We start from the raw sequence: 23,824 nt of genomic DNA on the forward strand, positions 1-23,824 counted from the left end.
ACGGCTGAGGGCTGACTTTCCAAGGTTCACTGTCAAAAGGACTGATCTGACGTCTGCAGCAGTGACTTCAGGACTAGGTGCATCAGAGGCAGTTGGGGCAGGTGACACTGTTTAGCTGATCTTCTGTTCAAAGTGAGCATCAAATGCATTGAGTGCATCACAGATGTATTTTGGTTTGCTATTTGCTTTGCGGACCATTATGTCATGTAAGTGTTGCCACAAATGATGGGTGTCCCATGTGGTTGGTTAGAGTCTCTAGCTTAGGCCAGGATTACCTCTTGGCATCTCTAATGGCCTTATGGAGGTTGGATCTGGGTTTCCTGCAAAGGTTAAGGTCATTTGACCTAAATTCCACACACCTGGATTTCCATAGGCAATGGATGTCCTGATTCTTCAAAGGTTTCCAGTTGGGGAACATTTGGACTAACTTGTTTGGCGTTTTTTATTCTGCACTCTTGCTAATGAAATCTGTAACAGTAGTGGTATAGTCATTTGTGTTGCCTACCACCAATCCAAGCAGTCCCACAGAAACTGTTCCACTGCCTCAGGCCAGCACTGTTTCTGATCTTTCAATTTCTGCTTGTAAGATGGTCGCAGGAACACAGCTCCTGGTGTAGGGTTTAACATCGGCATGGACAGAAGGTTGGCTAGCTCACAGGGAAATAAATATTACTTTTGCTAAGTAACAGTGGTGTGCCGCAGAGATCGGTATGAGGACTGCAACTCTTTAAGTTTATGGAAATGACTTGAATGAAGAGAAAAAGGTATGTTTGCTCTGGAGTTTGATACATAGAGCTGGGATATCAACCAAGGCTTCAGAACAACATCTTGTCTTTGGTAGTTTAACAATGTCTCAGCATGACATTGATTTAGGTTTACATGGCCTGCTGAATCATTCCCCTTCTGGTCACTGTGTGTGCACCTCATTGATTGCTGGTTTGTACCCTAGCACTCCAGCTTAGCTCAAACTACAGCTCGATATAACTCGATTGTTCCTCTTCTCCCATCGTGTTGCAGAAGGTATCACTGGAGACCACACATCCCCTGCCCCCACCATCCTGTCTGTGGGAGGACCATTTTGTTTGCAGGCATCTGGCTGGTGCTGGGAACCAATTATCAACATACCTGCCAGCCTTATTCAAGGCCTGATTACCCTCAACCGATATCCAGCGTGACAGAAAACAACTTAGCACTGTGCTGATGTCAGGCTGACTGACATTAACAATGAATTAAAATGACCAGCCAGCTTTTATTTCCAAACATCAAGCGACCATATCGTGATCAATCTGACATTGGATCTGCCTGACACTGCACTTTGTACTGCTATGGTTGTACATTCTACAAAGCCCCTGATGGCTCAGCGTTTCTATTGTGTGCCAGGGTGAGACTGTATGTGCTACTTTGCCTCCCGCTTCACCCAGTTGCTGCTCCATCCTGCTGCAGTGTGTTTGTTCAGTCTGAGCTGTCCTTTACGTGTCTCACGGGTCCTACAATACTCAACTTTTCCCCTCCCCACCCCTCCCCTGTTCTCCAGCTGCCCTCCTCCGTCGTGTCTGAGATCTCAAGAAAGCACACACAGACTCTTGACTGAGAGCTGTGCCCGAGCCTGCTGCACCTGTCTCCATCTATCTGCAGAAATTTTCTTTTTAAAGAAGAATTATTTCCATTGTTTGGGAAACTTGTGGGCCTTATCAAGGGTGAAACCTGTCGCCACACACTCAGCCTTGCCTTTGATAATGTCTTCCTTCAAACTGGACTTCTTACCGGAGATGATGGTGGACCACTGCACCCTGAGTTCCAATTCTGTGTGAGTACAAAGCCCAATGTCTGTGTGTTGTGTAGTTCATACTATTCGGGCTTTATGATCAGCTTCTATCATGCACATCTTTTGCCAGCATTTGATCATTCTGCCTCCCATCCTCGGACACTCGAACTTGATTACTTGTTCTCTGTATGGTCCCAGTATTCTCTTGCTCAATATCCGTCTGGTTCTCTCTCATGCTTTGTGTGCAGCTCTCACTCACTTTGTCCCATCACTTACTCTCTGTACTGCCCTCACACCCTCTCTGCATGATCATTGCACCTTTTTGCTTGCTGTTGAGGCAGCCCTCACTTGTACTTTCAATCAAATCCCATCTCCTTGAGCTCACGTTCTGCCCAGCGCTCCCGCACGAGCTTGCATTCCACCCAACCTGCGCATGAGTTTGTGCTCTGCCTGGTCCGTGCTCAAGCTTGCGCTGCTCCTGGCTCCATACACAAACTTACGTTTCTGCCTGGTCCCACCCTCGAGGCCGCGCTCTGCCCAGCCCTGTCTCCATCACACGCTGCCTGGCCCCGCCCCGAGCTGCATTCTTGCCATTATGTCCTGTTTGATGCTTTGACCTCAACTGGGGGAGAATTCCATCGGCTCATTGCTCTCTGGATGAAGAGTTTTCTCCTCCTTTCAGTCCTCGATGGCCTACCATGTTTCCTTAAACTTCCTTAATCAAATCCTTGTTTCTTCACACCTCAGTATTGAGTAATATCCTTCCTTCACTCACCTTGTCTAGTCCTTTTAGATCTTTATTGGTTTCAATGAGATTCTCTCCCATCATTCTTCAAAATTCCAGTGAATATAGACCGAACCAATTCAGTCTCTCTTTATACTTCAATCCGCCATTCCAGGAATCAGTCTTTTGCCTGAAATGTCGATTTTTTTTTCCCTGCTTCTGGACGCTGCCTGACCTGCTGTGCTTTTCCAGCACCACACTAATCTTAACTTTGAAATTAGGGAGTCCACTCATCCGTCTAACAACAGCAGGGAAGAAACTGTTCCTGAACCTGCTGATATGTGTGTTCAAGCTTCTGTATCTTCTGCTTGATGGAAGAGGTTGAACAAGAGCATTGCCGGGGTGCATTGGGCCTTTGATGTTGACAATCTTTCTGCAGCAACGGGCCATGTAAGGGGAGTCCATGGATAGAAGCTTGGTTTCAGTGCTGGTCTTGGATGTGCACACAACCTCTGTAGTTTCTTACGGGTCCTGGGCAGCTGTACCAGGCCATTATGCACCCACACAGTGTGCTTTCAATGGTGCATCTGTAAAGATTGGTGAGGGTCTTTTTTTTTAGATTACTTACAGTGTGGAAACAGGCCCTTCGGCCCAACAAGTCCACACCGCCCCGCCGAAGCGTAACCCACCCATACCTCTACCTCTACATCTACCTCTACATCTACCCCTTACCTAACACTACGGGCAATTTAGCATGGCCAATTCACCTGACCTGCACATCTTTGGACTGTGGGAGGAAACCGGAGCACCCGGAGGAAACCCACGCAGACACAGGGAGAACGTGCAAACTCCACACAGTCAGTCGTCTGAGGCGGGAATTGAACCCGGGTCTCTGGCGCTGTAAGGCAGCAGTGCTAACCACTACCACTGTGCCGCCCACAATGTCTTATAGACATGCCATATTTTGTGAGCTGCTGAAGGAAGAAGAGGCATAGTTGTGCCTCTTTGACTGTCACATCTGTGCGGGAATCCAGGATAGGTTGTCAGTTGTTGTTGCTCCTAGGAACTTGACGCTCTCTACCCTGTCAAACCTCAGCTCTGTTGATGTGCGGGATGGGGATGGGGAGGGTCTGTTCTCTTCCCTTCTGCCTAAAGTCAGTTCTTTACTTTTGCCGGCGTTGAGAGAGAGGGTGTTCTCATTGTACCTCGTCAGCAATCCCTCTATCTCCCTCCTGTATTGTGACTCATTGTTGTCCTACAATGTGGTGGTGTCATCCTTTTGACTTTGGCAACACAGTCGTGGGTGTACAGGAAGTATAATAGGGGTCTGAGAACACTTCCTTGGGGGGGCTCCAGTGTTGAGTGTTATTATGGAGGAGGTGCTGTTGTCTATCTTCACTGATTGCGGTCCATGGGTCAGAAAGCTGAGGATCCAGTTGCAGAGGGCGGAGCCGAGAGTTGGTGTCGTAGTTTTGTAATCAGTCTGAATGGGATAATGGTGTTGAAGGTGGAGCTGGAGTCGATGAGCAGGAGTCTGATGTGGGTTTCCTTATTGTCCACATGTTCCAGGGATGAGTGCAGGGTCAGGGAAATGTGGACATGTTACATCGCTAGGTAAATTGTAAAGGTTCAAGTTAGACTGGGAGACCAGAGTTGACGTGGGCCATGACCAGGCTGTCGAAGCATTTCATGATTGTGGAGGTCATGGGCTCACCGACCTCCACACTGCTGAAGCCAGGCGCCAACTCATGGACACCACCTCCTACCACCCCTTTGACCACGACCTCACCTCCCATCACCAAACCATCATATCCCAGACCAGCCACAACCATATCACCTCAGGAACTCTCCCATCCACAGCCTCCAACCTCATAGTCCCTGAACTTCACACCGCCCGGTTCTGCCTCTTCCCCAAACTCCACAAACCTGACTATCCCGGTTGATGACTTGTCTCCACCTGGTCCTGCCCCACTGAACATATGTCCTCATATCTTGACATCGCCCTGTCCCCCTTGGTCCCCACATATGTTCGGGACATGGCCCATGCCCTCCACCTCCTCCATGACTTTCTATTCCCCAGCCTCCAACGCCTCATCTTCACCATGGACATCCAGTCCATGTATGCATTCATCTGCACTGATTTCTTCCCTCTGTTTCTTCCTCTCCCCTAACGCAACCAATATCCCGCCACCGACACTCACTCAATTGGCAGAACTGGTCCTCACCCTCAACAACTTCTCTTTTGAATCCTCCTACTTCCCTCAGACCAAAAGGGTAGCCATGGGCACCCGCATGGGCCCCAGGTATGCCTGCCTCTTGGTAAGAAATGTGGAACAGTCCATCTTCCACAGTTACATTACCTCACCTTTTCCTCTGCTACATTGAATACTGTATTGGCGCCATTTCGTGCTCCCATGAGGAACTTAAACAGTTCATCAACTTCACTTACACCTGACACCTCGACCTTAAGTTCACCTGGGCCATCTCTGACACCTCCCTTCCCTTTCTGGACTTCTCTGCCTCCACTCTGCAACCCACTCAACACGGACAGGAATTTCAGTCCCACCGACTCCCACAGCTACCTGGACTGAACCACCTCCCAACATGATCCTTTACTCCCAATTCCTCCTTCTCTGCTGTATCTACTCCCAGGAGGAGGAATTCCATTCCAGGACATCCCAGATGACCTCCTATTTCAAGTCTGCAATCTCCCTTCCCACATGATCAACAATCCCCTCCAGCGCATGTCTTCCACTTCCTGCACCTCCACCTTTGAACCCCAGCCCTCCAACTGCAACAAGGATGGACCCCCCCACTTTCACCCCACTTATCTCCAGATATAGCATTATCTTCCGCTGTTTCTGCTACCTGCAATCAGACCCCACCACCAGAGATATATTTCTCTCCCCACCCCTATCTGTGTCCTGCTCAGCTCCTGAACTTATTACAGCCTTGATTCAAGCATGGACAAAGAAACTGAATTCTCGAAGTGAGGTGTGAGAAAACTGCCCTTGACATCAAGGAGCCCTAGCAAAACTATAATCAATAGGTCTCGGGAAAGGTCTTTGCTGTTTGGAATCACAGCTGGCACATAGGAAGATTCTGTGATTGTTGAAGTTTGGTTGTATTTGCAGGATTTCCTCAGGGTAGTGTCTGTGCCCAACCATCTTCAGCTGCTTCGTCACTTCACTCCATCATAAGGTCAGAGAGTGGATGTTTTTGCTGATGATTGCACCATTTGTGACTCGCCAGATACTGAACCGATCCATATTCAAATGCAACATGATCTGGGCAATGTCTTGGCTTGGGTTTGGAAAGTGGCAAAGACAAACATGGATACAATAGACAGTAGGTGCAGGAGTAGGCCATTCGGCCCTTCGAACCTGCACCGCCATTCAATATGATCATGGCTGATCATTCCTAATCAGTATCCTCTTCCTGCTTTATCTCCATAATGCTTGATTCCACTATCTTTGAGAGCTCTATCCAACTCTTTCTTAAATGAATCCAGAGACTGGGCCTCCACTGCCCTCTGGGGCAGAGCATTCCACACAACCACCATTCTCTGGGTGAAGAAGTTTCTCCTCATCTCTGTCCTAAATGGTCTACCCTGTATTTTTAAGCTGTGTCCTCTGGTTCGGCACTCACCCATCAGCGGAAACATGTTTCCTGCTGCTAGAGTGTCCAATCCTTTAATAATCTTATATGTCTCAATCATATCGCCTCTCAGTCTTCTAAACCCAAGGGTATACAAGCCCAGTCGCTCCAGTCTTTCAGCGGAAGGTAGTCCCGCCATTCCAGGAATTGACCTCGTGAACCTATGCTGCACTCCCTCAATAGCCAGAATGTCTTTCCTCAAATTTGGAGACCAGAACTGCACACAATACTCAGGTGTGGTCTCACCAGGGCCATGTACAGTTGCAGAAGCACCTCTTTGCTTCTATACTCAATTCCTGTTGTTATGAAGGCCAGCATGCTATTAGCCTTCTTCACTACTTGCTATACCTGCATGCTTACCTTCATTGACTGGTGTACAAGAACACCCAAATCTCTCTGTACTGCCCCTTTACCTAAATTGATTCCATTGAGGTAGTAATCTGCCTTCCTGTTCTTGCCACCAAAGTGGATAACCATACATTTATCCATATTAAACTGCATCTGCCATGCATCTGCCCACTCACCTAACTTGTCCAGCTCACCCTGTAATCTCCTAACATCCTCATCACATTTCACCCTGCCACCCAGCTTTGTATCATCAGCAAATTTGCTAATGTTATTGCTGATACCATCTTCTATATCATTAACATATATTAGATTAGATTAGATTAGATTAGATTAGATTACTTACAGTGTGGAAACAGGCCCTTCGGCCCAACAAGTCCACACCGCCCCGCCGAAGCGTAACCCACCCATACCCCTACATCTACATTTACCCCTTACCTAACACTATGGGCAATTTAGCATGGCCAATTCAGCTGGCCTGCACATCTTTGGACTGTGGGAGGAAACTGGAGCACCCGGAGGAAACCCACGCAGACACGGGGAGAACGTGCAAACTCCACACAGTCAGTCGCCTGAGGCGGGAATTGAACCCGGGTCTCAGGCGCTGTGAGGCAGCAGTGCTAACCACTGTGCCACCGTGCCGCCCATTGTAAAAAGCTGCAGTCCCAGCACTGATCCCTGTGGTACCCCACTTGCCTGCCATTCCGAAATGGAGCCGTTTATCACTACTCTTTGTTTCCTATCAGCCAACCAATTTTCAATCCAATCTAGTACTTTGCCCCCAATACCATGCGCCCTAATTTTCCTCACTAACCTCCTATGTGGGACTTTATCAAAAGCTTTCTGAAAGTCCAGGTGCACTACATCTACTGGATCTCCCTTGTCCATCTTCAGAGTTACATCCTCAAAAAATTCAAGAAGATTAGTCAAGCATGATTTCCCCTTCATAAATCCATGCTGACTCTGTCCTATCCTGTTACTACAAATGCCAGGCAATGGCCATCACCAATAAGAGACAGTCTAACCACTACCCCTTGACATTTAATGGTGTTACCATCACTGAATTTCCCATTACCAACATCTAGCAGGTTACCTTTGACCAGAAACTGAATTAGATTACAATGTAAAGACAAAGAGCAGGTCAGAGGCTAGTAACACTGCAGCGACTCACTTCCTGACTCCCCAAGCCTGCCAAGGACAAGTCAGGAATGTGATGGAATCCTCCCCACTCCCGGAGGAGTGCAGCTCCAAAAACTTTCAAGAAGCTTGATACCATAAGGGACAAAGCAGCTGCCTTGATCCACAAACATTGTCCCCCCACCGTTGGCACTCAGAGGGAGCACTGCGTACTATCTGCAAGATGCACTGTAGAAGTTCACCAAATATCCTTAGACAGCATCCGCCAAACCCACAGCCAATTACATCTAGAAGGAAAAAGGCAGCAGATACATGGGAGAACCACCACTTGCTGATAGAAGGTGGATATATTTCCAAGTCAGGATAGCGAGTGGCTTGGAGGGAGACTTGCAGGTAGTGGATCTGTTGTCCTAGTCCTTCTTGGAGTATTGTCGTGTGTTTGGAAGGTGCGGTCTAAAGAGCCTTGATGAATTTCTGCAGTCATTCTTATAGCTGGTACATATTTCTGCGTCTGCACATTGACACAGCCTCCACTCCCCTCACCATCAATCAGTCAGCTGTTTGGCCCTGGATAGTGTCAGGCCTCTTGAGTGTTGTTGGAGCTACACTCATCCAGGCAGCTTGGGAGTGTTCGAACATGCTCCTGACTTGTGCTTTGGTGGACAGGCTTGAGGGGCATAATTTTAAATTGAAAGACAAGATTTTTTGGTTAGATTTGAGGAAAAGCGTTTTCACCTAAAGGATGGTAAGAATCTGGAAAACACTGTCTGAGAGGTTAGTTGAAGCAGGAAACCTCATAATCTTTTAAAAAGGATTTGGATGAGCTCTGGGCCTAGTCTGGGAGGGTGGAACTAGTGTAGATTGTATCATGTTTTTCATGGCACACACTTGATGGTGTGCAGTGTGTCTTCTGTCATCTGATTTTATAATCAGGAGGCAGGATTGCTCAAAAACTCTGTCTTGACAGGAGGCAGATTGGAAGGGATTTGATATGACTGTCATGACCTCAAACTGCAGAGAGTTTTAGATTGGTGAAAGGTGGGTTCAAGACTTTAGCCAGGGAGCATTTAATTGAGTGATCATTAGCTTCTACCAGAGAGGCTGCTGAAAGGGAGTGAAGCTTGTGCTGTCTTGTTGCCGCATCGCTTCACCACTCTCTGTAACCCAGCCCAACCTAATGCTTCCCGCACATCTGTTGGTCTGTGATTTTTAATCATGATGCTGCTTCTCCTTTGCCTAGATCAAAGAAGATGAATGGGTCTCTGGATCACCCCGACCAGCCCGATATCGACTCCATCAAGATGTTTGTCGGTCAGATTCCACGGTCTTGGTCAGAGAAGGAACTGAAGGAGCTCTTTGAGCAGCATGGCGCTGTATATGAAATCAATGTGCTTCGAGACAGGAGTCAGAATCCCCCTCAGAGTAAAGGTGAGCTTGCTAAATTTGTTGCATTTTGTCTTTAGTATATGCCTGCAAACACCAGGTTTCTGGGAGGCTGTTCAATAAATACAAGGTTGAACTCCACACAATTTGTGTGTTTTGTGCGGCTTCAATTATTGCATTCTTCCTCGTCAAGGGCAAGTTGCAATACTGCCTTGTGGTTGGTATATCCACATGCAGAGACTGGGCTGTTAGGAACCCAAAACTCTTATGCTGTGCTTATTTCTGGGGCCCCCTCAACTTGTGTAATTCTAAGATCCTTTTAGTTCTGGGTACTGATGCCTGCAGCATTTTTAAAAATACTCAATTCCTAATACAAATCCTAATTCTCAATCGTGCCATCCACTCAATAAAAATAGGAGTAGGAGTGGACCATTTACCCTTCAGCCTACTCCACCTCAATAAGATCAGATATGATCTAATGGCCTTGACCTCCCCTCTGTAAAAAGGAGAAAGTGAGGACTGCAGATGCTGGAGATCAGACTCGAAAAATGTGATGCTGGAAAAGCACAGTAGGTCAGGCAGCGTCTGAGGAGCAGGAGAGTCGATATTTCGGGCATAAGCTCTTCATCAGGAATGAGGGGGTGGCCCAAGGGGGCTGGCAGTTAAATGGGAGGGGGTGTGGGGCTGGGGGGAAGGTGTGGAGGGGTGGGGGGAAGGTAGTTGGGAGTGTGATAGGTAGATGGAGTTGGAGTGTGATGGTAATATGTCAGAGGGGAGGTTGGAGTTGATAGGTGGGACGGAAGATGGACAGGTAGGACAGTTCAAGAAGGCGGTGCCAAGTTGGAAGGTTGGATCTGGGATGGGGGGAAATGAAGAAATTGGGGGAAACTACATTTTGATCCCATGTGGTCGAAGTGTTCCAAGGCAGAAGATGAGGTGTTCCTTCTCCAGGCGTTGGATGGCTAGAGTTTGGCAGTGCAGGAGATCCAGAACTTGCATGTCCTTGGCAGAATAGGAGGGGGAGTTAAAGTGTTTGGCCACAGGGTGGTGGGGTTGTTTAGTGCGTGTGTCCCAGAGATGTTCTCTGAAACGTTCTACAAGTTGGCATTCTACCTGCCCAATGTAAAGAAGACCACACCGAGAGCAACGGATGCAGTAGATCACGTGGGTGGCAGTACAGGTAAATCTCTGCCAGATATAGAAGGATGCTTTGGGGTTTTAGATGGAGGTGTGGGCACAGGTTTTGCAATTCTTGCAGTGGCAAGGGAAGGTGCTGGGAGTGGAGGGTGGGTTGGTGGGGGCCGTGGACCTAACAAGGGAGTTGTGGAGGGAATAGTCTCTGCGGAGTGCAGATAGAGGTAGGGAGGGAAATATATTACTGGTGGTGGGATCTGTTTGTAGGTGACAGAAATGGCGGAGGATGATGTGTTGTATCTGGAGGTTGGTGGGTTGGAAGGTGAGAACCAGGTGGTATGAACCTTTTTGGTTGGAAATTCAAATGCACTTATATCTGCTGGTTCCCCTTAATCAACACTGTTTGTTGTGTAGTTGCCAAGAATGGTAATACATTTCAGATCAGGGAAGGAGCACTGGAGAAGAGCTGAGTTGTATTGAGTGTGCTGACTACAGATGGCTCAAATAGCTGTGTGCTCTGGATCCCTTATAAGGGATGTTGCTGGTGCATTTGGTGGGGAAGCTGCAGTTGCTGAACAGTTGCATAACAGCTGCAGCTTTCATGGTGTGTGAGAAGTGGAGTTAACGCCCAATCTGAGAGGCTGTTACACAGGTTTGTGTCAGTAAAAGGCAGGATGAAGTGGCAAATGGGGCACTGCTGCTTTTCTGCACCTTGGCATGTTCACAACACCTGGAGCGGTCAATAATTGATTAATGCCAGAGTAGGTGAGAAGGGTCATAAGGGAAGGGAAGCATTCTTACTGTTTACTCTTTGCCTTTCTTTTTTAGGCTGTTGCTTTGTAACATTTTATACACGTAAGGCAGCACTGGAAGCACAAAATGCTCTTCACAATATGAAGATTCTGCCTGGGGTGAGTATGCGCATGCTAGCTGTGGTATTTAAGAGGTCAGGTACTGGCATCGACTTTGTGAGAGTTGTGTCTTCGGAACCAAATTAACAGAACACTGTGCCTGTTGTTAAACATGGAACTTCGTCTTCATATAAGGCCTCTTAAGTCTGTTCTGCTAGTCAGTGAGCTTGATGGAGTAGCAGAAAGCATAGGGTCAAGGAATGCAGGAGAATATAGATAGACTGGAGAGTTGGGCGGAGAAGTGGCAGATGGAGTTCAATCCAAGCAACTGTGAGGTGATGCATTTTGGGAGGTCTAATTCTAGAGTGAATTATACTTTAAACGGAAGAGCCTTGGGAAAAGTTGATGAGCAGAGAGATCTGGGAGTGCAAGTCCATTGTACCCTGAAGATGGCTGCACAGGTGGATAGAGTGCCTTCATCGGACGGGGTATTGAGTATAAGAGATGGCAGGTCATGTTAAAAGTGTACAAGACATTGCATTTAGAAAACTGCGTACAGTTCTGGTCGCCGCATTACCAAAAGGATGTGGACGCTTTGGAGAGGGTGCAGAGAAGGTTTACGAGGATATTGCCCGGTAAGGAAGGTGTTAGCTATGAAAAGATGTTGAGTAGGTTAGGATTGTTTTCATTAGAAAAAAGGAGATTGAGGGAGTGACCTGATTGAGGTCTACAAAATCATGAAGGGTATAGACAGGGTGGATAGAGATAAGCTTTTTCCCAGGGTGTTCAAGGTGAGAGGAGAAATGTTTAAGAGGAATGCACGCAGAAGGTACTTTACACAGAGGACGGTAGGTGCCTGGAGTGTGTTGGCAGCAGAGACAGGCACGGTAGATTCATTTAAGGTGCGTCTGGTAGATGCATGAGTTGGTGGGGAGCAGAGGGACACAGATCCTTAGGAATTGGGCAGATCCTTAGGTTTAGACAGTGGATTTGGATCTGTACAGGCTTGGAGGACTGAAGGGCCTGTTCCTGGGCTGTAAATTTTCTTTGCTCTTTCTTTGAGATCATGGCTAATCTGAAAACCCTCAACTCCATTTTGCTACCTTATCTCTATAAACCTTGATTTCATTACTGATTAAATTATATCTACTTCAGCCTTGAATTTTCTGAATGGATTAACTCCCAACTTCCCTAGGGGTTGGTGTTAGGATCTTTACTCATCTTGGTACATATTAATGGCCTGGACTTGGTGTACAGGGCACACTTTCAGAATTTGCAAATTAGAAGAAACTTCCATGTTTTGTGAACTGAGAGGTGGACAGTGTTAAAAGTAAGAAGGACAAGTTAATGGAATAAGAAGATAGTGATGAAATTTAAGTTAGAGCAATGTGAATTGATTTGTTTAGTTGGGAATAATGCAGAGAAACAACTTGTAACGAACAGTACAATTTAAAAGAGGTGGAGAGGCAGTAGAAACTGGAAGGACAGGTGGAAGTATGGTTAATAAGATGTACAGCTTCCTGGGTTATATCAATAGTGACACATACTACAAAAGCAAGGAGATTATGTTAACGTGTATAGGATGATTAGGTGCAGTGCTGGGAACACAATTTCATGGAGAAGTGGAGGTGTTGAAGGCGGTGCAATTTTTTTGAAGAAGTAACAAAGAGGATTGATGAGGGCAGAGCAGTAGACGTGATCTATGTGGACTTGAGTAAGGTGTTCAGCAAGGTTCCTCATACGCTACTGTTTAGCAAGGTTAGATCTCATGGAATACAGGGAGAACTAGCCATTTGGATACAGAACTGGCTCGAAGATAGAGGACAGCGGGTGGTGGTAGAGGGTTGCTTTTCAGATTAGAGGCCTGTGATCAGTGGAGTGCCACAAGGATCTGTGCTGGGACCACTACTTTTCATCGTTTATATAAATGATTTGGATGTGAACATAGGAGGTATAGTTAGTAAGTTTGCAGACGACACCAAAGTTGGAGGTGTAGTGGACAGTGAAGTAGGTTACCTCAGATTACAATGGGATCTTGACCAGATGGGCCAATGGGCTGAGGAGTGGCAGATGGAGTTTAATTTAGATAAGTGCGAGGTGCTGCAATTTGGAAAAGCAAATCAGAGCAGGACTTATACACTCCATGGGAAGGTCCGAGGGAATGTTGCTGAACAAAGAGACCTTGGAGTGCAAGTACATAGTTCCTTGAAGGTGGAGTCACAGGTAGATAGGATAGTGAAGAAGGCGTTTGGTATGCTTTTCTTTATTGGTCAGGGTATTGAGTACAGGAGACGGGAGGTCATGTTGCAGCCGTACAGGACATTGGTTAGGCCACTGTTGGAATATTGCATGCAACTCTGGTCTCCTTCCTATCGGAAAGATATTGTGAAACTTAAAAGGATTCAGAAAAGATTTGCAAGGGTGTTGCCAGGGTTGGAGGATCTGAGCCAAAGGGATAGGCTGAATGTCCTGGGGCTGTTTTCCCTGGAGCACTGGAGGCTGAGGGGTGACCTTATAGAGGTTTATCAGTCATGAGAGGCAGCGTTAGGATAAGTAGACAAAGTCTTTTCCTTGGGGCGGGGGAGTCTAGAACTAGAGGGAACTAAGGGGCAACTTCTTCACACAGAAGGTGGTGTGTGTATGGAATGAGCTACCAGAGGAAGTGGTGGAGGCTGGTAGAATTGTAACATTTAAAAGGCCTCTGGATTGGTATATGAATAGGAAGGATTTGGAGGGATATGGGCCAGGTGCTGGCAGGTAGGATTAGATTAGGTTAGGATATCTGGTCAGCATGGACGAGTTAGACCGATGGGTCTGTTTCCGGGCTGTATATCTCTATGACTCGATGAAAATGGTATCAGGAATGAAGAATTTTAGTTGTAAGGACAGATTTGAGAAGTTGAGACTGTTTTCCTTGGCTAAGAAAAGGCTGAGAGGACATTTGATTGAGCTGTTCAGAATTATGACGGGTCTGGACAGTATAACTGTTAGAAAGTCTTCCCAATAATGGAAGAATAGAGAACTAGAGGGCACCAGTTGAAGATGATTAACCAAAGAAGCAACGTATTATGATAAGGATGGCAAGATTCGGGAACCTTGGATGACCAGAGAAATTGTTGAAAAATGTGGTGCTGGAAAAACACAGCAGGCTAGGCAGCATCCGAGGAGCAGGAGAATCGACGTTTCGGGCATAAGCCCTTCTTCGGAGAAATTGAGAACTTAGTCAAAAAGGAGGCATACGTAAGGGTTAGGATGGCAGAAAACGCAAACAAGAAATTAGTAGGGCTTAAAGGGATGATGAATGTCTTTGGCAAATAGGATTAAGGAAAATCCTAAGGCATTTTATACACATATAAAGAACAGGAGGGTAGTCTGGGAAAGGGTAGGTTCATTCAAGGAACTGTTTGCATGGGTTTGATAATAACAGAAATTTGAATCTGACTAAACTTGATTGAGTTTGAGGAAGGTGTGGATGAGTGTAACCGAGGTGAGGCCTCAGTCAAGATCCCACATGGTGGAGTGGTTACAAAATCCAAAGCTCAAAGATTCATGGCTAAGTGGCAGTTTGAATCCAAAATTGGGTCGAGTCAAGAAGTGAAGTCTAAAGGTTGATAAATGTTTTTATGAATGGAAAATATTTCCAGTGGAGTTGATAGAATATAGATTTAATGATGTGAATCACTGGTTTAGACTTGAATTTCAGGACCATTGTCAAAATGTTATTTGTCATAGTTATACAGAACGGAAACAGACCCTTTGGTCAACAGAAAAATTGTCTATGATTGATGTTGAGGAGGTGTCCTTGGAGACTGCAGACAGCTCTCAATGGACTGGCTGGAGAGACAAACACAACAAGTGGAGTTCTGTGCAGAAAGAGTGAGACGGTGCTTATAGGAAGGGCAAACAAGGCAAAGTGATGCCCAATCAATGGGAGAATATAGAAGTGTGGAGGAACAGAGCGACTTGGAAGTATATGTCCATAGATCCCTGAAAGTATCTAAACCAAATGGTTCAGCAGTTAAATGGAATATTTTCCAATAATGCCCATGATTGAGAGTGTAAGAGCTTGGCGGTGATTGTGGAATGCTAGTCAGGCTGCAGATCGAATAGTCTGTGTGGTCTGGCCACTGAGTTATAGGAGGGATCAAATGAATATAGAAGGGGGGAGTGCGAGGTTTACAAGGATGTAGCCAAGAGGAGAAGTTTAGTGATGATGGAAGTGTTGAAGATTTGAATAGTTGGGGTGGATTCCTCTGGAACAAATGGGGTTGAGGGGAGTTAAATTGAGGTGTGTAAAATTGTAACTTTAAAATTAAAATTGAGTGGCACCTGACAATTTAGATAGAAATGATCAATTTCCATTTGTGAGGTCAAGAACCAAGTGGCAAGAATTCTAAGCTTATGTTTGAAGGAGATTAAGGAGAGTGTTTTTACCTCGAGGGTGTGAGAGAACGTGGAACTAACTTGCCTCAAAGGCTGATGTAGATAACAAACTTTGTCATATTTCAAATTTGACTACTAATCCAGAAGCCCTGGCTAATGGTCTGGAAACATGGGTTTGGATCCCACCATGTAGATGTTATGGTGGCTCAGTGGTTGGCACTGCTGCCTTACAGTGCTAGGGACCCTGGTTAGATTTTCAGCCTTTGGGAAATGCCTGTCCGGAGTTTGCACGTTCTTGTCATGTCTGCCTGTTTTGGTTTCCTCCAACAGTCTAAAATAGTGCAAGTTAGGTAGATTGGCCAAGCCAGATTGCCCTGTAGTGTTCAAGGGGTGTGCAGGCTGTGTAGATGAGCCACAGTTAATATGGGATTTTGGGGAATAGAGTGGGATGTTCTTCAGTGGGTCAGTGCAGACTTAATGGGCTGAATGGCTCCTTTCTGCACTGAAAAGATTCTATGTAACTGCATTTGATTGTCATTAAGCCTGTGTGACTTATGAAAGGCCTTTTGGAAACAAAATCTGACATCCTTACCTGGTCTTTGCTGCCGATGATTCCAGACTGTGGGCAGTTGGTATTGGGCAATAAATGCTGGCTTGGCCAGAGACATCCACATCTGTGAACAAATAGATCAATCTTTGTAGGTATGGCACTTATGGTAGACCTAGAATGAAAGATGAGATTGACTAGCTTTTAATCAGCTGGCACAGATACACTTGATGAGTGATCTCATATTATCTGTTTAAATTTGAAGAGTTTTGATGTAGGTTTTGAAAATAGCATAGATTTTAGACCGAGTAAATGGAAGGACATGTTTTCAGACATTTGTAGGTTTGTGGGAGGGCACAGATTTAAACGGGATCTTTGGAAGTAGCAGAAGCCTCCTCAGATTAAGGTTTGGCACACACTGCTTGATTGCATAATGGACACAGATTCACACACAACCTGCAGAAGGATATTGTTGAGATATGAGAAAATGACCGTCGAAAGCAGCATTAATGAGCCAGCTCTTTGAAAGATCTAATGAACATTCAGTTGGCTCTTGTGCTCTCCTCCTCTGATCCTGTGCTTATTCTGTGCTGTTTCTGATTTCAAATTTCGATAATCCTAACAGGATTTATTATTTTGTCTTTTGATTTATTCCCATCAATGTAGTTGTCCTTCTAATTTGCTCTTGCTGTCACTTTGTGAAAGTGTTTTCCCTTTTGGGATGAACCTTGATCTTAGTTCTCCTTGTTCACCCATCTCTTGACTCTTCTGTGCTCTGGTTACAGTGTGGCATTCTCCCTACTGACCCTCTAGCAATATGGGGGCTCCCTCATTACTGACCCTCTAATAGTCCAACGGTCTTTCAGTACTAGCCCTCTCACAATGTGATGCTCCTTCAGCACTGACCCTTCAAGAGTGTGGTGTTCCCTCAGCAACAACTCTCTGACAGTGTGACACTCCCTTGGTACATCAAAGAATTGTCAGTTTGAATTTTTTAACTTGAGCCCTGGGTGCAGATATACTGAGAGCTGTTTCAGCGCAGGATTGCCCTTGAGTGTTATTGATTGATCCATTGCTTTTCCTTCTCTTTCTCCAGATGCACCATCCTATACAGATGAAACCAGCTGATAGTGAGAAGAATAATGGTGAGTTAGTCCCTGCTCCTCTGAAAGCATCCATCAGTGTCCTCATGTCAGTAAGCTGAACCCCTCAGCAATCTGACTCCCTCAAGCCTGTTCAGCCATTCAATCAGCTTTTCCCAATGTGGCATTGACCATGTTTCTGAATTTCACTCCTGAAAGTCTGTGTCTAATTTTTAGACAGTGCCCCTAGTATCAGGCCAGTGAAAATTGTTTCTTTCCAGATATACTCTCAGTTCTCCCCTCTCAACCCTCAGTCAACTCATCTCTTTTACACTGATAATTCCAGGGAATAAACTCTAATTTGTAGCACTGGGAGAGTTGGTGTATGTGCCTTTCGACATCCATAACTATCTGTTGCTAAAATAATTCCTTCCCTTGTTTCATTGCAGCGGTGGAGGACAGAAAGCTATTTGTGGGGATGATTTCCAAAAAGTGCAATGAGAATGATGTCCGTGTCATGTTTTCACCATTTGGACAGATAGAAGAATGTCGAATATTGCGAGGCCCAGATGGACTGAGTCGAGGTCAGTGGAACCAATGTTTCAGGGCTCGGGGGTTGTGGGATACAGGGAGAAGGTGGGCGTTTGTGTTGGAGAATAGCTGGTTAATGGCTGCGATTGAAATTTGGAGTTTCCAGATCATCCAGAGCTAAAGACTTAGTAATCTGTTCTCGTGGTTGAAGGATAAACACTGTTTGGGACAGTGCCGTGGCAGTCCGCATTCAGTGTGCTCATGGGATTCCTCCTGTCCCATCCCTACTCCCTGCTCTTGATGCAGGTGGAGGTCTGATAAAGAATTTTAAAAAACAAAGCAAGACATGCAAGAGACGCTGTCTCTGGGGTGGTGTACTTTGTGTGTAGATGGGCAAGGATGTGGGAAGAGTGGTGGGGAGAGAGTGATACAGTTAAGGAGCATTTTAGTGAGCACAAGACTCAACGTTTTAAGTTTGTTATAGAAAAGCAAAAAAAAAGTTCTTGGATCGGGGTAAGACAAATATTATTAAAAGTCGGATCTGGCCAAAGTAAACTGGGAACTGCTACTTGGGGGAAAATCCATAGCAGAAGAGCCATTTGCTGCAGTGACAGTAGCGGCGAGAGTGAGGACCAGGGGGCTGCTGGAAAGGTACATTTGTCATTTAACTACTTACTTTGTGGAATCAGCGGCCTCCATTTTGCAGCGGGAGCATGGTGAGGATCTGAGTAGGAGTAGTCTAAGGGCAGTGGTTAAACTGGAGACACTACACATGTAGTGTTTCTGACCTGCCGTCCTCCTGAAACCAAAAAAGAAGACTCTGTGGTGTGTTGATAATGTAAGGTTTTTCTTTTTCTTTTTCATAGTGTGCTGGTAAGTAGTGTGATTTGTTTAAAAAAAATACTTCATTCATCTATTATTTGATATTATAGTTTGACTAATTCAAGCTTACGAGTAAAAATGGCAAGAGATCCCAGACCCGTGTTATGCTCCTCTTGCTCAGTGTGGGAGTTCAGGGATACAGCTGATGTCCCTGACACCTTCACATGCAGGAAGTGTGTCCAGCTGTAGTTCTTCTTAGACCGCATGACAGCTCTGGATGGATTCACTTTGGAACATCGGCGATGCTGATGAGGCTGTGGATAGCATGTTTAGTGAATTGGTCACACTGCAGATTAGGATTGCTGAGGGAGAAAGGGAGTGTGTGACCAAAAGGCAGAGAAAGAGCAGGAAGGCAGTGCAGGTGTCCCCTACAGTCATCTCCTTCCAAAACAGGTATACGGGTTTGGATACTGTTGGGGGAGACGGCTCACCGGGGAAGGCAGCCGTGGTCAGGTTCATGGAACCATGGTTGGCTCTGCAGAACAGAAACGTAGGAAAAAGAGTGGAATAGCTGTAGTCATAGGGAATTTAATAAGGAGATTAGATAAGCAGTTCTGTGGTTGAAAACGAGACTCCAAATGGTATGTTATCTCCCAGGTGCACGAGTTAGGGATGTCCCAGATCGGCTGCCGGACATTCTGAATGGGGAGGGTGAACAGCCAGTTGTCGTGGTGCATATAGCGTCAATGATATAGGTAATAAACAGGATGAGATCCTATGAGCAGAATTTAGGGAGTTAGGAGCCAAGTTAAAAAGTAGGACCTTGGAGGTAATGATCTCAGGATTGCTATCAGTGCCATGTGCTAGTCAGAGTAGAAATGAAAGAATAGGCAGGAGGAATGAGTAGCTTGAGAGATAATGCAGTTGGGACGGATTCAGAGTTTTGGGGTATTAGGACCGGTTCTGGGGGAGGAGGGAGTATTACACCTGGGATGACTGTAACCAATGTCTTTGGGGGTGCTTTTGCTAACTCTGTTGGGAAGGGTTTGAACTAATGTGGCAGGGGGATAGGAACCAAATGAGGAGGTTAAGGACAGTAAGGTGATAGTGATTGCATCCTGTATGGAGCTAGATAATGAAGTCAGCGTGACTATGGGGAAGAGTAGGCAGGGAGCAGATGATGAATGCAAAGGGGCAGGTGGTCTGTGTGCATTTGCTTTAATGCAAGAAGTGTAGTAGGTAAGGCAGGTTAAAGTCGGGCTTGCATTAATACCTGGGAGTATGATGTTATTGCTATTACTGAGACTTGGTTGAGGGAAGAGCAAGATCGGTAACTAAATATCCCAGGATATAGGTGCTTCCGGCAGGATAGAGAGGGAGGTTAAATTGCATTATTGGTCAGAGAGAAAATCACAGTTGTGCTGAAGGAGGGCACGATGGAGGACTTGAGCAGTATAGGCAGAGCTCAGAAATAGGAAGGGTGCAGTAACAATGTTGGGGCTGTACTTCAGGCCTCCCAACGACGAGTGTGACATAGAGGTACAAATATGTGAACAGATTATGGAAAGATGTAGGAGCAACAGGATGGTGATGATCGGAGATTTTAATTTTCCCAACATTGACTGGGATTCACTTAGTATTAGAGGTTTAAATGGAGCAGATTTTAAGGAGCATCCAGGAGGGTGTTCTAGAGCAGTGTATAAATAGTTCAACTTGGGAAGGGGCCATACTGGACCTGGTATTAGGGAATGAGCCCGGCCAGGAGGCTGAAGTTTCAGTTGGGGATTACTTTGGGAATAGTGATCACAATTCTTTAAGTTTTAGGATACTTATGGACAAAGACAAGAGTGGTCCTAAAGGAAGAGTGCTAAATTGGAGGAAGACCAACTACAGCAAAATTGAGCAGGAGCTGGGGAATGTGGATTGGGAGCAGCTGTTTGAAGGTAAATCCACATTTAATATGTGGGAGGCTTTTAAAGAGAGGATGATTAGAGTTCAGAAAAGGTATGTTCCTGTGAAAATGAGGGATAGAAATGGCAAGATTTTAGGGAACCATGAATGACTGATGAAATTATGACACTAGCTAAGAGGAAAAAGAAAGCATTCAGAAGGTCTAGGTGACTGAAAACCGATGAAGCTTTCGAAGAATATCAGGAAAGTAGGACCATTCTGAAATGAGGAATTAAGAGGGCTAAAAGGGCTCATGAGATATCTTTAGCAAACATGGTTAAGGAAAATCCCTAAGCCTTTAATTCGTATGTAAGGAGCAAGAAGGTAACTAGGGAAAGGGTTGACAAACTCAAGCGCAAAGGAGGGAAGTTATGCGTGGAGTCAGCGTGGTGAGATTCTTAATGAGTACTTTGCAGTATTCATTGAGGGTGGGACATGACAGATAGAGGTTAGGGATGGATGTTTGATTACTCTAGGTCAAGTTGACGGAAGGAGGGAGGAAGTGTTGGGTATTCTAAAAGGTATTAAGGTGGACAAGTCTCCAGGTCTGGATGGGATCTCCCAGGTTACTGAGGGAAGCGCGAGAGGAAATAGCTGGAGTCTTAGCAGATATCTTTGCGGCATCCTTGAACACTGGTGAGGTTCTGGAGGACTGGAGAATTGCTGATGTTGTCCAATGTTTAAGAAGAGTAGCAAGGATAATCCAGGTAATTATAGACCGGTGAGCCTGGCATCAATCATAGGGAAGCTGCTGGAGAAGATACTGAGGGATCGAAAATGGGTTTATCAGTGATAGGCAGCATGGTTTTGTGCAGCGAAGGTCATGTCTTACCAACTTAGTAGAATTCTTTGAGGAAGTGACAAAGTTGATTGATGAGGGAAGGGCTGCAGATGTCAAATACATGGACTTCAGTAAGGCATTTGATAAGGTTCTCCATGGTAGGCTGATGTAGCATGGGGTCCAGGGTGTACTAGCTAGATGGATAGAAAATTGGCTGGCCAACAGGCGACAGAGAGTAGTAATGGAAGGGAGTTTCTCAGAATGGAGAACTGTGACCAGTGGTGTTCCTCAGGTGGTGTGCTGGGACTACTGTTATTTGTGATATACATAAATGATCTAGAGGAAGGTATAGGTGGTCTGATTAGCAAGTTTGCAGATGACACTAAGATTGGTGGAGTAGCAGATAGTGAAGGGGACTGTCAGAGAATACAGCAGAATATGGATAGATTGGGGAGTTGGGCAGAGAAATGGCAGATGGAGTTCAGTCTGGACAAAGGTGATTTTGGAAGATCCAATTCTAGAGTGAACTATATGGTAAGTGAAAAAGCCCTAGGGAGTATTGATGTACAGAGATCTGGATGCTGGCAATGCAGGTCGATAGAGTGGTCAAGAAGGCATACAGCATGCTTTCTTTCATTGGATAGAGTATGTTACAGTTGTATAGGACGTTGGTTTGGCCACATTACCAAAAGGATATGCATGCTTTGGAGAAGATGCAGAGGAGGTTCATCAGGACGTTGCCTGGCGTGGAAGATGCTAGCTAAGAAGAGAGGTTGAGCAGATTAAAAAAATTCTCCAGTCCTCCAGAACCTCACCAGTGTTCAAGGATGCCGCAAAGATATCTGCTAAGACTCCAGCTATTTCCTCTCGCGCTTCCCTCAGTAACCTGGGAGATCCCATCCAGTCCTGGAGACTTGTCCACCTTAATACCTTTTTAGAATACCCAACACTTCCTCCCTCCTTATGTCAACTTGACCTAGAAAGATGGAGGTTGAGGGGGGACCTAATTGAGGTCTACAAAATCATGAGAGGTAAAGAAGCTTTTTCCTCAGAGTGGGGGAGTCAATTACTAGGGGTCACAAGTTCAAGGTGAGAGGGGAAAAAGTTTAAGGGAGAAATGTGTGGGAAGTTCTTTATGTGGAGGATAGTTGGTGTCTGGAACACGTTGCCAGCGGATGTGGTAGAGGAGTCATTTAAGATGTATCTAGACAAATACATGAATGGGCAGGGAGCAGAGTGATATGGATCCTTGGAAAATAGGTGACACGTTTAATACAGGATTGAATTGGCGCAGGCTTGGAGGGCCGAAGGGCTTGTTCCTCTGCTTTAATATTCTTTGTCCTAAAAGTGGGGGCTGTTCAAAAAAGAAATGGGGAGAGTACAAGCCCAACAAGTTCCCCTTATGCTGAAATATAGGAGCAACAAGCCCAGAGAACCCTGGATGTCTCAGGATTGGTAAGAAGGAAAAGGGAAGGGGGAACAAATCAGTAGAAATCTTAATGGAGTTTGGAAAATGTGGGGGTGGGGGAAATCTGAAGTCAGCAATTAGGAGGGCAAAGAGGGGTATGAAAAGAACACTGGCTAAAATTAAGGAGAATCACAGCATGTCAGGAGGAAGAGGATAACCAGAGGAGGAGTAAGGCCCATTAGGGACTGGGGTGGGGGCAAAGTCTGTGCGAGGAGCTGGAGGACATTGGTTGGGTGTGAAGTCAGTACTTCTGTCTTCACTAGGGAGAACTCTGGAAGAGGGACCAAAGTTTTTGAGCAGAGTGTTATAAGGAGTGATGAGATATTTGAGCTTTTGGAAGGTTTAAAACTGGACACGTACGCTGGGTCTGGATGAGTTGAATCCCAAGCTGCTGAGCAAAGTGAAGGAGGAAATTGCAGGAGCTTTGACCCAAAGTTTTGATTCCTTTCTGGTTGCAGGGGAGGTGCCAGAGGACTGGAGGACAGTTAGTGATTTCACTTTTTTAAAAAAAAAGGTGTTAGAGATAGACCAGAGAAATGTAGATCAATAGGTCTGACATCAGTGGTCAGGAATTTGTTGGAGTAAGTTTTGAAAGAGAGAGTTATTCTCCATTTAGAGATTGTCCACCAGAGATTGTCAACATGGCTTTGTCATACCTAACAGATTTGATTGAATTTTTCAAGGAGGAGATCGGGCGTGTAGATGAGGGGAGTGCAGTTGATGCAGTTTGTGGATTGGTGAAAGCAAAGCCTTGACAAAGTCCCACATGTGAGACTCATAAAGAAGGTAACAGCACATGGGATTCTGGGTAACTTGGCATATTGGGTCCAAAATTGGCTTAGTGACAGGAGACAGTAAAAGGTTATTTGTGTGGCTGGAGGCTGGTGTCAAGTGTGGTGCTGGAAAAGCACAGCAGGTCAGACAGCATCTGAGGAGCGGGAGAATCAACGTTTCTGGCATAAGCCCTTCCTGATGAAGGTGTTGTGCTTTTCCAGCACCATACTCTTGACTCTGATCACCAGCATCTGCAGTCCTCACTTTCTCCTCCTGACTGGAGGCTGGTGTCCAGTGACGCGCCACAAGGATTAATGCTGTGTCCCTTATTACAGTGTGAGAGAGTACAATAATAAGTAAGCTTAAAGATGACGTGAAGATTTACTAGATGTGTAGTATTTAAGAAGGTCTTAGGTTGCAGGAAGCTATGCACAGATTGGTCAGATGAACAAATTAATGGCGGATGGAAGTTAAACTTGATAATTGTAAG

At 45.7% G+C, this 23,824-nt stretch overlaps 1 protein-coding gene and 1 long non-coding RNA gene across 2 annotated transcripts in view; one reads left to right on the forward strand and one right to left on the reverse strand.

Annotated features, from left to right (window-relative positions):
• LOC140493468 (uncharacterized) overlaps nucleotides 1-23,824 on the reverse strand; it is a 724,813-nt gene that overhangs the window by 631,881 nt on the left and 69,108 nt on the right. The gene's annotated exons all lie outside the window — the stretch shown is intronic.
• celf1 (cugbp, Elav-like family member 1) overlaps nucleotides 1,551-23,824 on the forward strand; it is a 57,778-nt gene continuing 35,504 nt past the window's right edge. The window contains exons 1-5 of the mRNA XM_072592855.1: nucleotides 1,551-1,807; nucleotides 8,869-9,056; nucleotides 10,974-11,056; nucleotides 17,023-17,071; nucleotides 17,458-17,592. Of these exons, the coding sequence (XP_072448956.1) occupies nucleotides 1,737-1,807; nucleotides 8,869-9,056; nucleotides 10,974-11,056; nucleotides 17,023-17,071; nucleotides 17,458-17,592 (526 nt within the window). The 5' untranslated portion in view covers nucleotides 1,551-1,736. The remainder of the gene's footprint in view (nucleotides 1,808-8,868; nucleotides 9,057-10,973; nucleotides 11,057-17,022; nucleotides 17,072-17,457; nucleotides 17,593-23,824) is intronic.

Source organism: Chiloscyllium punctatum, chromosome 22 (assembly GCF_047496795.1).
Source record: "Chiloscyllium punctatum isolate Juve2018m chromosome 22, sChiPun1.3, whole genome shotgun sequence".
Taxonomy (NCBI): Eukaryota; Metazoa; Chordata; class Chondrichthyes; order Orectolobiformes; family Hemiscylliidae; genus Chiloscyllium; species Chiloscyllium punctatum.